The sequence below is a fragment of the Echiichthys vipera genome (genome assembly GCF_963691815.1).
Source record: "Echiichthys vipera genome assembly, chromosome: 7".
Classification (NCBI taxonomy): domain Eukaryota; kingdom Metazoa; phylum Chordata; class Actinopteri; order Perciformes; family Trachinidae; genus Echiichthys; species Echiichthys vipera.
In genome coordinates, this window is record NC_139832.1 from 8,417,425 (window position 1) to 8,431,723 (window position 14,299).

At 40.9% G+C, this 14,299-nt stretch overlaps 1 protein-coding gene across 1 annotated transcript; it reads right to left on the reverse strand.

The window, feature by feature from the left end:
• Positions 1 to 145: 145 nt before the first annotated feature.
• nr1h4 (nuclear receptor subfamily 1, group H, member 4) lies at positions 146 to 13,461 on the reverse strand (the record flags this gene model as incomplete). The annotated part of the gene is made up of 9 exons (XM_083917136.1): positions 146 to 384; positions 503 to 616; positions 3,186 to 3,332; positions 3,441 to 3,540; positions 3,837 to 3,935; positions 4,051 to 4,193; positions 6,210 to 6,350; positions 8,784 to 9,161; positions 13,365 to 13,461. 9 exons carry the CDS (start codon positions 13,459 to 13,461, stop codon positions 146 to 148), a joined length of 1,458 nt encoding a protein of 485 aa, XP_083773262.1.
• Positions 13,462 to 14,299: the final 838 nt, after the last annotated feature.

The following is a 14,299-nucleotide window of genomic DNA, read 5'->3' on the forward strand; positions in this document are numbered from 1 at the left end:
AACAGGTGGTGCAGGGATTTAACTCCACATCCTTACATCATCAAGTATAAATACGCACTGTAGTTGGACCGTGACTTTGCCTTGTGAGTGGAAATGTTCACGTTATCATCCCTGTGTCACCGCTCTCTTCACTACTCCCTGTGTGTCACTGCACGTCCCAGATCTCACAGAGAAGTGGTGTAAATTTGTGGTCGTTCATTCTCCAGGATGTTAGCATCTCTGCGTGGTAGTGGTTGAGTGTTCTCAGCTCCGTCAGGCGGCCAAGGAGACGAGCAAAGTACTGTGGGTCCTGTGCGTGCTTCAGGACACAAAGCTTCCTCAGCACGTCCAGCATGGTCTCCTGAAGTCTCTCGACAGCCTGATGATCCTTCACAAAGGGCCGATCTGGAGAGGGGATACATTAGCTTTTTTTAGATCTTTAAAGAAACTGTAGAAAACACACCTTACAAAGTGTTATTACAAAATACTTGTGGTTAATCGAAAGCCATTGATGCTGGCTCACCTGGTGTCAGGATGGTTATGGCGGTGAGGAGAGCCTGCTCCTCCTGCACCATGTGGAGTTCACCGATGCTTTTGTAAAAGTTGAACATGGGTGTCATGAATTCCTCGGATATACCTGCAAAAAAAAGCTGCGTTCAATTTTCAAAAAACATGTATGGTGAATGGGCACAATCAAGCTCCTCTTAAAGGCATTATATCATGCTCATTTTCAGGTTCAAGCTTGTATTTTAGGTTTCTACTAGAACATGTTTACACGCTTTAATGTTCAAAAAACACTTTATTTTCTTCATGGTGTCTGTCTAAACATGCCTGTATCCACCCTCTGTCTGAAACGCTCCGTTATTCTGCTCTGATTACAGCTGGGAACGACTGTAACGAAGCTGTAGCAGCACTTTTTGCCTTTGTATAGTATAGTCGGGACATCCGCTCATTTTAAGGCGCAGTGTTTGAATACAGACTGCGTATTTCTGTGTATTTGATACTTTCACAGTATTTATATAGCACCTCAAACTGCTTTAAGATCAAAAAGGCATGAAATCTCACTTTTTACAGTAAGTGACCTTTAAAATAGGACCTTAGATCAGTGATAACACAAACATGAGTTGTCTGTTAAGCACTGTTCTATTTATTAATTGTAGTTTAAGCACATGTAGTCTGGGTAAGAAAGATAAGTGGTTGAACCCACAACATAAAAACAGTAAGAGCAAAACTCCTAAATTTACGTGCAACTTTTGTTGTTGTTGATTTTGAATTATGAGTTTTAAATCTGCTGTGGCGATGTATTTATTTATACTTACTTGAAAGCTTTCCAGTTTAAACTTGCAAACTATGAAAAAAGTTAAAATAAGTGGCCATGTGTATCTGTATGCAGATGATGTTTGTATAGTGCTCATGTGATGAGCTAATCTGATGGTGCCAATGTTGTGTCAAAGGCGGTGCAGGGGAAAGAACAGTCAACACAGTCACGACACTGCCGAGGTCAAGTAGTTGTATCTGGTTAAATGCATGTACAGAACGTTACAGAAGGAGGAGCAGGAAAAGAGCTTGTCTTACATAACATTTTGCACTTTGACTCAGGACATCCAATCAACAGTCTTCCTTTAATCTGCATTATTGTTCTTCTATATGATCACAAGGGAGGTAAACTCAAGCTTACGTAGAAGGAGAGCAGGGGGTCTAGTAATGTCTCCACGTAAAGTAAGTATTCTGGTGTTTTACGTCCTGAAAACAGGGTACATATCTGACCCGTTATTCGAGTATACTGATCATTCAAACAGAACTGAGAACTGAGGAAGAAGAAGAGAGAGGGGGAGGAAAAGATGTAAATGTAGATAAAAAAGAGAGCTAAAATGAATGAACACAGCAAAATATTCTTGCCTACATGTATGAATATACTGTACGTATATTATGAAAACGAGTGGTATTCAAATTAATAAAATGTACTAAAGCAAAGACAAGTAAATAAGTGAATTTTAGAGGGTTAAATAATTTTAAGTGAGTAAGTCATTTTAACAGTAATATAAAAAGAACTAAAATACTTTAACTGCATTGTGTATTAACTCAACTTTGATCATATATTTACCCGTATATTTGTATAAATCAAAACACAGTACATGTATTGCAGTAGGATCAGGATCCGCCTCATTCATGTCTGGACTAATTTTTCAAAATAACAAACATTAACTCTGTTTTTCTTCTTTAGGTAATGATTCAACAATAAATAAGGATGATTTTTACGAACTGCTCTCTATATTATTTCAAATGTTTGCATTCGGTTTGCTCTTGCACGCTGGCAACAGTCCCTGCTTCCAACGCTCTTCAAACTGTCAGAGGCTGTCTGTCTGATCGGACGCATCATCAAGCATTCAGAAATGCCAGTGGGGCTCAGAGGGAGAGAAGGGGACAATAGCACTCTTGATGTTTTGATAAGGAACAATAGTCTCTTCAGACAGCTTTGCTCCCTTATTCTCACAGACTGGCCTTTAGTGTGAATGTCTCTTATCCCCACCATTCACACCAGAGCTGCACTGAGGGACCCAGTGACTCACACACACACACACACACACACACTCCTGCCATCACTGTCCGTCTAACTGTCCAACCTGGTTGACATAATGACACCTCACATACATATACATGATTATTTAAAACTGCCAGGCAGTAAACGCTTTGATGTGGGAGTTATGTGTAAACAGAGAGGCTGCAAAAATCGAACTTGTGTGTTTGAGGAAACCCAGAGCTGGGTTCACTTTGAACACTCTCCGTTACCTGTCAGCATGTCTGCACAGGTGCCCAAAGCGAGTGAAACTGTACCCAGTGTAGGTGTGTGTGCATGTGTAACCTACACCCAGCCAGAGATCAACAGGTCAGCCCACATCGCCCAGCTACATCAGATCAGACGGATCAATTATTAAAGGAGGATCTGACTAGGCAGGGCTGCAGGTGGAGCTACAAATGTCATGATGCAACATGTGCAGCCTGCTGGTAGAGCAAAAGGACCCCTTGAAGGTCATGAATTAGGAACAAAGCTACTCTAGTTCCATATGTTTAAATTGCTTGGATTATGTAGGGTGGTGAAAGTTTAGAGGGCCGTAGTTTCTACTAAAACCACAAGGATGTGTGTGGCTGCACCATCCAAGCTCAGACAACGCTTTGCATTTTTATGGATCACTTGTGGGACTCACCACTCTTACGTATCCTCTCCTCCAAAACTTCTGTGTGTCCATCAGGCATCTTTTTGCTTAAAACCTGAGCTGAGCGAAGAAACATGGCCTCCACAGCCGAACCCTTCAGCAGGGCGATCTGATCCTCACGATCCAGAGAGAGAAAGCCTGCCGGAGGCATCAGACCACTCATTAAATCAAGCATTGTTATAATCCACGGTCTTAGTATTATAATATATAAATATTGTATGAGGTTTCTAAGCTTGGAAGCAACACCTGGTATATTCTTTGTAAACTCCACCAGAACTTGAACTTGACTTGTTGCCATTTCTGTCAATAGGAGGAAGTTTTCCTCTGCACTGTACTGTTCTTGGAGCTGTAGGGGAGACAACAAGAGTAAACAGCACTCAATAAGATCAGATCAACAAAGAGAAGACAGTCCAAGCTGCATAAAGTCCACGAGAATAAAGGACACCAACTATGTTTAACAGCTATAGCCGTATCAGTAGTCTAAATGGCCCGAGTGTGGCATCTTTCTGTGCTGTCTTTGTGTATACTGTATAAGCAGCACTTGCCAATTATCAAGAACTCATCCACTGGATCATTTAGTGTTAAAACTTCAAATAGTGTAAAAAAAAAAGTAAAGTTCAAGTGATACTGAGGATAATATACCAGCTTTTTGGTCACATCTTGAGGAAGTTGATGTCTGTTGTAAGCTTCTACGATGGCTTTCACTAGTGCCCGCTGCTCTTTGGTGATTTCTACTTTTTCCTGAACAGAAAAAAAACACATCATTAAGTTTATTAACGCTAATATCAGAGAATGTGGAGGGAAAAAAAGAAGTTGGAAATTTTTTTTTCCAAGACGCGGCAGAGGTTGTGATTACCTTTGACACTTTGGTAGTTGAGGTGACCTGTTTGTTGTCTGTGTTGTCCGCCCCGTCTGCCTCGTCTCCAGTCGACTGTCCCGGGGAGGCCTTGGTGTTCTTCCGCAGCCTTTTAGACTTACACTGGATCTCTGTCAGCAGGCCTGCCAGCGGTGATGAAGGCTTCACTATGTGTGTTAAATACCTCACAGCTCTTTATTCAACACCATTTGGAAATCATTTGCATGCATAATGAGGCCATATTCACATTATAATGCATAATGAACTGTAATGTGCTGCCGTTAATATTTTAACATCATATATCATATCCAGTGTAACATAATCCACACATAAGTCACAACTTTGGGACAGCTTTAATTTCTGTTATTATGATATAATTGTGTGTTTGTTTTATATTAGTGCCATTTTTACTTTTTCCATCAAAGGTCCCAGATTGTAAAAAGTGAGTTTAACATCTGTTTTCTTTATTATAAATCAGGTGGAGGGGTTATATATATATATATATATATATATATCAATACTGTGAAAGTATCAAAATGCTCAATCCACACAGAAATGCACACAGAAACTGTGTGTATAAAAGAGCCGTCAGGACTTCTGTACGGTTGTGATGTCACAACTATACTATACATAGGTAGACAGTGCCGTGACAGTTATTCCCCGACTGCAATGATGGTGCAGAGGCAAAGAGAGAGCCGATGCTGAAGACCCAGAAACACTAGCCAATCAGAGTAAACTGGGCTTTTTCAGGAGGGGGGTCTTCAGGAGACAGGCGCTTAAACTGTGCGTTTGAGACAGAGGGTGGACACAGGTATATTCCGACAGATAGTATGAGATAAATAATGTGATTTTTGAACATTAATACATGTAAACATGTTCTAGTAGAAACCGAAAATACAAGTATGGACAGAGAATGAGCACAATATAGGACCTTTAAAGGGAAGATATACTGTATAAGATATATTTTCACTTCACCATCCTTTATTATGATAATTTGTTCTCGTGCTAATGCTGTAAAAACGTGTTAGTCCTTTACATTTCTACATGTTTTTTATGGGTTTTTTTTAAGTTGAATCAAAAAAGAATTTCAAGACCTGAGAGGAAAGTGAGGAGAGCAAAATCAATGTCTCCAGTAAATTAACATTCGTCTTTTCCCAACATGATGAAAAATGTCTAATATGTTGAGCTCTTATTGGTCCAGCGGGTAGAGTCATGAAGGACTGCCACCCTACAATATTCATCACAACTGGCCTGCACTATTTATGAGCAACAGGAGTCTAATCCGTCCTCCTGTTCTGTTTAACTGACAGCTCTTAATAGACCCAATAACCAATCATCCCCTAAAGACTCTGAGGGTACATTTTCACTTCTATACGTTATTCACATTATGATATTCTCAGGTTATGAAAATACAGAAGACTACATTCTCAAATAGAAATGTTTTGAGGAAAACAACAAACAATGGATCTTAAGTTGACTGTTCAACTGCTTCTATTCCTGTAATAGTAACAGGAGCTGCACCTTTCTATTGTGTGATATGTGACATTCAATCCTTCGGTAAAACTCAGCAGGCCACGTCAGAATGGTAAACGGGGGCTCACCGAGGCGGCCTCTGACAGCCTCTCCTGACTCTCCTGACAGTATAGCGTGTGCATGTGGACGGTGCAATTCAGTTTGAATCATCGACCGTAAATGAAGGTGGACGACACAGTGCCACTTCGTCCAACTGTACAAAGTGAAGCCAAAATATCCTGGATACTGGCGCCGCCATGTTGTAATTTTTGCAACCAGAGTCTGCACCCTAGACGGGCGGGTTTGTTTTAGTCCATTGTCAAAGTGGGAGACGAAAACAAACACTTGAACAAATATCAGCGTAGACAGAAACCATGTTTGGGAAAAATTACTTGCAGTGCACTTTGAGTTTTTAGTCCATGTCCCATCCACTAACATGGAGGAGGTGGGACATATGACCTTTACTGCAGCTCGCGAACAGGGGGCAATCTAGATGTTTTGGCTTCACTTTTGGGGAGCCGTCAAGCCGACCATCCTTATATACAGTCTATGATTTGTGTGTCTAAGTCATTTATTCTCCATCACGTTGATTACTGTTTGCCAGTAGGAACCTTAACAAGTCTCTTAGCAATCAATACGATACTCACATTCGGCCAACATGCCCATCTCCTTGCACTTTCTTAGCCGACACTCCTGGCATTTCCTGCGCATGTACATGTCCATCTCACAGTTTCCGCCACTCTTGCATTTGTACACAGCGTTCTTGGTGATGCTCCGTCTGAAGAAACCTGAACATCATCGACAAAACAAGGTATTATCATGCAGACGTGACTTGAGTCATTTGGCCCTAAGTATCAAGCAAGTATCAAGTCCCAAGTCATTTTTTCTTGGGCAAGGCAAGTAATTAATTTAGGCAAGTCAAGACACTCCAGTCTTACTCCTCCTAGCAGAAGTTATATTATCAGACTGCTACCATCTTATTTGTCAATGTATCTGGTACAGAAACATCGCAGCCTCCGGTCCCTGGATCTTGTTTACCATCCCATCAGTCCGTACTGAACTAGGCAAGAAGGCATTTTCCTACGCTGCGCCTTTGACCGTGAACAAGCTCCAGCAGAGGCAGAAGCTGTCTAGCTTTATTTCTTTAGGGGACCTCAAGCTGCTTGTAGGAAGGCTGTTGAGACAGTCTGGGGGGGTCTGCACTTGTACATAACTTAACTTGTACTTAACTTGTTCTTTGCCCTTTGCAGTCTGTACTGTATTATTTTACTGTTTGTGTTCTGTGTTGTGTCTCCTGTGTGTTCAGTTAGTCTGTAACTTTGTGTTTTGCTGCTGCCTACCTGAACAGGTCTCTCTTGCAAATGAGACCCTGGGTCTCATGAGATTTTACCTGTATAAATAAAGGTTAATAAATAAAATATATGGGGACAGATTTCTTTTTTCAGATTTTGGCCAGCTCCCTCGACACGCATTCATCGGTGCTTGCGGCTTTATATTTTGCATCTGTTGATGCTTTTGTCATATGGACTATCCTCTTTTGCTGCTGTAACACTGAAAATGTCTCCACTGTGGGACTAATAAAGGATTTTCTTATCTTATAAATGATCTCCATCTCAACCAACAGCAACAGTAAATGTCTGCTCGCCTGGCTGCTTGCATCCGGCACATGAGACACGTCCGGCGGATGTCAGGCTTTCTACCCGCACTGTTCATCCAGACTGTAAACCAGATTACATGGTTGCTAACTGTGTGTGGTACTGGGCAGTCTTTTATTTAGAACTTTTTCACTAAAAACAGCCGCCCACTGAAGCTCAAAACAACGCTGATGAGAGCGGCGAGAATAAGCCGGAGAAGCAAAACAATGAGCAGCAACAGTAAACTCTCTGTATTTTCAGCTAATTTACCAGACGAGGTAATAAAAATTAAATGTGTAGGTTACACACCGTTCTAATAATGTCACAGAGAGAATCCTGTGAACTCCAGCTGGCAATTATCCAGACAGAGCACACACACACACACAAACACGCACACACACACACACACACACACACACACACACACACACACACACACACACACACACAAACACGCACACACACACACACACACACACACACACACGCACACAGACACGCACACACACACACACACACACACACACACACACACACACACACACACACACACACACACACACGATGCACAGAAAATAACTTTGAAACAGTTATTAGACATTCTGACATAGAACAAGAAGAAGAATGAGATTCATTAGCGTAACTGAGCTCAGGTTGCTCCTGCTTTGTACAGCAGAAAGCTGAGAGGGAACCCAATCTGGCAGCAGCACCGGGTAGACCTCAGCCTTTTCTCAGTCAAATGACAGGACAGGCCAGCTGACACACTCCAGGCATTGTTCGGCCTCACAGGGTGGAATTACACTCATATCCATTCAACCGGTGGTTTGGCAGGAATCACAGCAAATTCACAGTGTCATAAAAAGCAGCTAAAGGCCGCAACTCTGCTGTCACCAAGTGGATCATTTTTACATGGAGAAGGGTTGTAAAATTGCTGTAATATGTTCTTGTATCCTTTGTTCTCTTTAAATCCATCTTGATCTATTCTTTAGCTTGAAATACTCAGAGGTGAACTTGACGTACTGTATATGATTGCACGGATTTACGGTCCCTGGCATGCAGTTAAATGTGTAATCAGCAACATTGTGCTACAGTGTACAGCAGTAGTAGTAATAGTAGTAATAAATGTAAAGCACGATTAAGCAACCCTTAATCTGTCTTTATCAACAGCATTAACTGGAAATCAGATGCAGCACAGAAGCATATTCCTGGCTTTTTGCAAGTTGGAGCAGAGTGAGACCTCTCTGTCCTGAGCCAATGGGAATGCTCTCTCTCTCTGAAATGAGCTGTGATTGGTTAAAGTTTCCTGCAACTGCTAGATTTTCTAAAGCCGGAAAAAACAGTGCCAAGAGGAGGTGCAGAAGTCTAGTTTTCTCTCAGAATACTTGGTTTACAATATGATGAAAGATTATATGAAAATCCCTAACAGCTAGAGTCAAAAGCTAAAGAAGAAAACATAATTTTTACTGTGTGGGATAAATGTCATTCTACCCTATCGCAGTCTGTTTGTGCCTGGACGTGTACTTTAAACTGTGCAAACCTCTTACACTTTGCTTTTTGTAAGTAACAATCACATAAAAGTTCCCTCACCTTTACATCCCTCACAGGTGAGAGCGTTATAGTGGTATCCCGAGGCCTTGTCTCCACACACCACACACAGTTCCTCCCCTTTGACCCTTCCAGCCTGCGCCATGTGCCGGGTCCTCTTGCACACGACAGGCGCCACAGCGGATACCTCCTCCATCTCAGCATCAAAGCCCACATCCAGGGGTCCTTTCCTTAGGTCATATATTCCCGTGTGTGAATACCATTCATCTCCATTGTACTGAGGGTAGTAGTTCTGACTGGAGTAGTATGGTGTGGAGGACATGGTCGGCTCCATGGACGGAAACTGCATGCTGGGATAGCTGCTGAAGGGTAAGATGTCGGGATCCTGCAGGAGAGGACTGCCTTGATCTGCCAGAATATCTAAGACCGAAGTAAGAGAGGGATTACAAAACTGCTTAAAAACTAAAAATATAAACTAACCCCACACCCTTCCACCAAGTCCAATAAAAATCAAGACAGTTTTCCCGTAATTTGCTGAAAACATAACCTCTGGAGCTGTAGTTACATGTGTTACCATGTCAACTTCTGCCGATGAAGACCATGAAAAAAAGCTTGAAAAAAACTTGTAAATGGTCCTTGAGCTAAGATTAAACTACTACTACTGAACTTTCACACTCAGTGGCGTAGATATAACTTCAGATAATATGACTTGGACTAAACTTAATTGTCAGAAAGCGGTCAAATACCAAATAATGCTCATCTAGAATAAATTCAAGTCAGTTGATTTTACCGTAAAATTAAGACAGAGCTTAAAAATCTGTTAAAGACAGTACTTTAAACAGCAATAATATATTTTTGGGGGGAGCCATGGGGGCAGCTTAACAAGATGTAAACACAACATTCATATTGACATATAATCATCTTGAGAGGTTGGTATGTTTCTGGCCACCTGATGAATATCAGACAAATCTTTTAGCTGTTTTTGGTCTCCACTGACTCCTGAGGGAAATATTTGTCTCTTTATCTGCTAACTTTGTTTGCAGTTTGCAAATAAGAGTGAATATAGTGCTATACTATATACTATATTCAAGATTCAAGATTCTTGAATGAATCTTGAATCTTGAATATAGTGATCCAGAACAGTGAAGTGTAATCCATGCTCTTTTTTTTTTTATCAAAACAATGTTAGTATTTAAAATAATACGTTTATTATCTGCTAGTGTCTGGTCCCTGCAGCCATCGCTTCAGATAGCTTACCACGGTGTGCCACTTCACTTTTCTTCATTACGTCTTATGATTGTACTTATAATTGAACTGTTGTGTGTTGTGTCAGAAAACCACATCAATGAGCTGAAAGATGCTTAGAGGCTCCGTAGGTAGTGATTCGATCCATTGTTAATATAAGGGTATTGATATTTACTGCAGCTTTAATGATATGGGCTGGTTCCTTGAATAATAATGGTCAAGAGTCCAATACCAAAGGAAATTCATTTTGATTCATGTCACCCACACACCTCGTTTGTCTCAGGGGGCTTTACAGTCTGTGATAGATAGATATACCGTATATATTTAAACCATCAGTTTTGATAAGAACAAACTCCACATGACACAACTTTAACTTCAGGTGCTTTGCTGCAGAAGCCTGTTAGAATAAAGACGGGCTAGGCAGTAGTCGGTAACCCTCCCAACACATATTATAAACCCATAAATGATTAACGACTCACTTGCACAGAGCACACTGTGTCTTTTAGAATGACATGTAACCTCCACTCCAAACAAGCTGGCACTTTTGAAATGGATATGGGAATAGTTAGCAGGATTACAATGTTGTTTCATCATAAATGATTTCCAGAACAAGTGTGACATGTTGAGTAGTATGATCCCTTTTCTCACTCTGCATTTTCTGTTTTAATACCTGCGGGGCTGATTTGTGTTGCACACCACCACCTGCACTGGTCATACAAATACACTCACTTATATTTCATGTATATAATTCAATGCCATATGTTTAGTTTGCTTGTGTTCATGTTTATTTTTATGTAGGCACTGTCAAATCAAGTCAATTCCTTGCAATGAAAATTGCCTGGCAATAAACCTGATTCTGATTCTGAGTCTGATTCTGATTCTAAAGCACTTTCATCTGCATTGCATGTAATGAAAGCCATCATGTAAATAAAGATTATTATTATAAATATGATTCTATTCACAACATCTCATAAACTGTCCACTGCACCTTATAGTAGTATATGTTTACATTTGCACTCCAATTAGACCGCTTATTTATACATTTCTTTAGGTATCTTTTATATTGTATTATTACGGTATATTACTGTTTTGATGTGTCTGTGTGTAATGCTGCTGTTACACTGCAATTTCCCAGCTTGGGATCAATAAAGTATTTCTATTCTATTCTATATTTTCTATGAGATGAGCAGGTTGGTGATGGTTTCAATGTGCAGTCTACAAGAAATCAAATCAAATCAGTCACTAAAGCTCAGACTGACACACTCAACATTAATGCAATACCTGTAAAGTAACACTGACCTCGTGAAGACTTGGTCTGGACCATGGCCATCTCAGTGTAACCAAAAACACAAACTATTCAGAGGCTTTACCCTCTGATCCCGACAGTCCAGCTGTGTTACGTGGATCGGTCCTGCCTTCGCCTCTAACTACCAAACCATCTTCCATTTATTTCTTTTGACGAAAGACGTAAGAACAGCACATCAAGTACTGGACTCGACGGCGCTTCCTTGAGAAATCCCAAGAGGAGCAAAGGTTGCCACGGCTACTCATTAACTACACAGTCACATTGCTTTACATCATTTCAGGTAGCTGGCTAACGTGTGAAGTCATCTCCAGACGTAGGCAACTGTTCCGGCTGATGGCTACTGTATGGTGAGTGTGTGAGCGGCCAAACATGGATGTGAAGTGTTTCATGAGATTATCAGGAGGAACATGTGTATCCATACTCTGTTTTGCAGGTGGTGGGTGGTTAATTTCTTCCCATTTGTTTGTGTTTTTTTTAAAATCTAAAATCTGACTGTTTATGGTAGGTGTGTTCTGTTTTATTATATTTTCTGATTTGTCAATGGCTGTGACTGACACACATTTTTGTATGATGCCCTATCAGATAATAAACTGTGAACTGTACCTCTACTTTTTAATTATATCAAAGAATAAGATGGATCCTAGAAATGTTAATGTTCAGTTTTGGTCTCCTCTCTATCTTTTCTTTTTTTTTAGTGGGATCAATCAAGATTACAACCACTTGGAGTGACAGACCTTTCAATAATGTATCTGTGACTTTCTATTTTATTACCCTGCTTTTTTATCTGACTAGTTTTCACTCTCTTAAGTGCAGCACGTGGTGTGAAGGTTTTACAACTCACTCTGAAAGGTTGGAGGTGTGTCTTGTGCAGTCAGCCTATAATAGCCGTGAGTTGATTGGTTGTCGTGACAATAAATGCACGGATCAGCTTCTCACTACACTATCAGCAGTCCTATTTGCATGCTTATATTCCTCCTAAACACAAATATGTAAATATGTTACTCTATCCTATTTTCACTGATCTAAGGCTAAGGAATTAGTTTTCCTCTTTCTTTCTCTTTCATGATATTATATTAACTCTTAAGCACAATCTATGAATATATCAACAAAGGATTCTTGGAATATATTTAAATATTATCCTAAGGGCCCGTGTCCACGTAGTTTTTATGTTCTGAGCACCAGTATCTTTTTTCAATTGTTCCCCAAAGAGGAGAGAGTGAATGTGGAAGAGGCTGGACCCAGCAAATCTTTTTGCGACCGTTCCAAGCGTGTACTTTTCAGTCGTCTTGGTCGCTCCTGTTCAGAATAGTGTCAAAACAGAGACAGAAAAGCCCATCTGTGTGAGCCTGACAATGAATGTTGCATATGAGTGTTGTGCTTTTATCACATTGTAATTATGTTGATAGCTGTGTAATCAACCCATCTGCTCATGTAGCATTAAGCTAGCTACTTAGCTCTTGACTCATTTTCAAATTGTTCCAAACTTTGGTTAGAAAACCACCTGACAGTCCCATCAATTTAAGCTGTATTTAGTGTGAATTGAAACATTTTCAGTATGGCAAATCGTCCATTAGGTGTCACTGTTCATTGGGGTCACATGTATTTAGCTAAGAACATTCAGACGGGTAACAGGTGTGTGTTGCTAGTCGGAGAAGCATTAATAGTTTTTGACCATTGTCGAACGCAACGATGCTCTGGCTCATGCAAATGTTTAAAAACAAATGGACACTAATGGATTATTGCATGAGGTGAGAAATAAATCAACATATAACTGCAATGGACGAAGTTGGACTGTGTTATTTCTAAACACTACGGGGAGCGGTGTAACTTTGCAACGAGCACGTCAACTAAGTCATTAGCCAGTTTACTATTTGTTATTAGCCCGTCTAGCAGCCCCCTCAGTGGCTTTAAGTTTTAGGCTTAGCCATTATAGGCCTACTGCTAAAGATCAGCACGTTAGTGTTGTCACTGTGAGCAAGCTAACATTAGCATTAGCAGCTCAAAGCACCACTGTGTGGCTGTAGACTCATCTCGAGTCTTTCTGTGAGCTGGTTCCAGCCAAGTAGACTTACCAAACAAGTGGGAGCTCTCTGAGATGGGGAATTCATCGCTGGGTGGGATTTGCAGAGGTCCCACCACATTGATGTCGGGGCCCACCCACTCATTCATTCAGGAGGGATGAGGGGCACCAGCAAGAAGCAAACTCAGGTTGGACTGGGTAGTGGTAATAGTGAGCCTCTGTGTACTTCTGTAACAAACAAAATAGTGTCATTTGTGAACCACGGTGAAGATCTCTTAAATGCCCTTATAGGTTCCTCGGAAACCTGCAGCACAACGTAATTAAACAGCAGCACCAACAGGTCTTCTCTCCCACACAGGGATGAGAGGTTCAGTTGGTGGGAGATGAAGGGAAGGCCCCAACAAGACCTGCAAGAGTGAGTCTTTTTCTTTCTGCCTCCTGTCAGAGCACTTAATATATTTCTGTCACATATTCAAGTTAAGGCTCACTTGGCAGGATGTATCACTAGATCTGTGTTGTCGTTCTTAATGTAATTCTACTTATTACAACTTAAGCAAGAATTCAGTGTTAGTTCAGCGCATTAAATAATATCTTCAGACCTGAACTGTAGATTGTGGCTTGAAGGCATGTCTTGCGTAATATTTTTAAACTTGTCCGTGGCCTTTCTGCTGTCAAGGCCACTAGATGGGAACGTGTGAAACATTTTATAGACTTCACCAGCAACAAAAAACTTAATTAACTCAGTATAATTTCCCCTGAGATCCAAAAGCAACCCACAAGGACTCGGTAACCTCCAGTCCAATTTAACAACCCACACAACAGCCAAACATACCTCAGACACAGTGGCACGCTGAGGACTCGTAAGAAGTCACCTGCTCAGTGAGTGACCATGAAATATGTTCAGACTCGATCTCATAGTTCTTACCTTACTGGTCAGTTGATGTTGATTTGCTTCCTGCTAACTTTCCTCTTTTTCAGCCTCGTTCC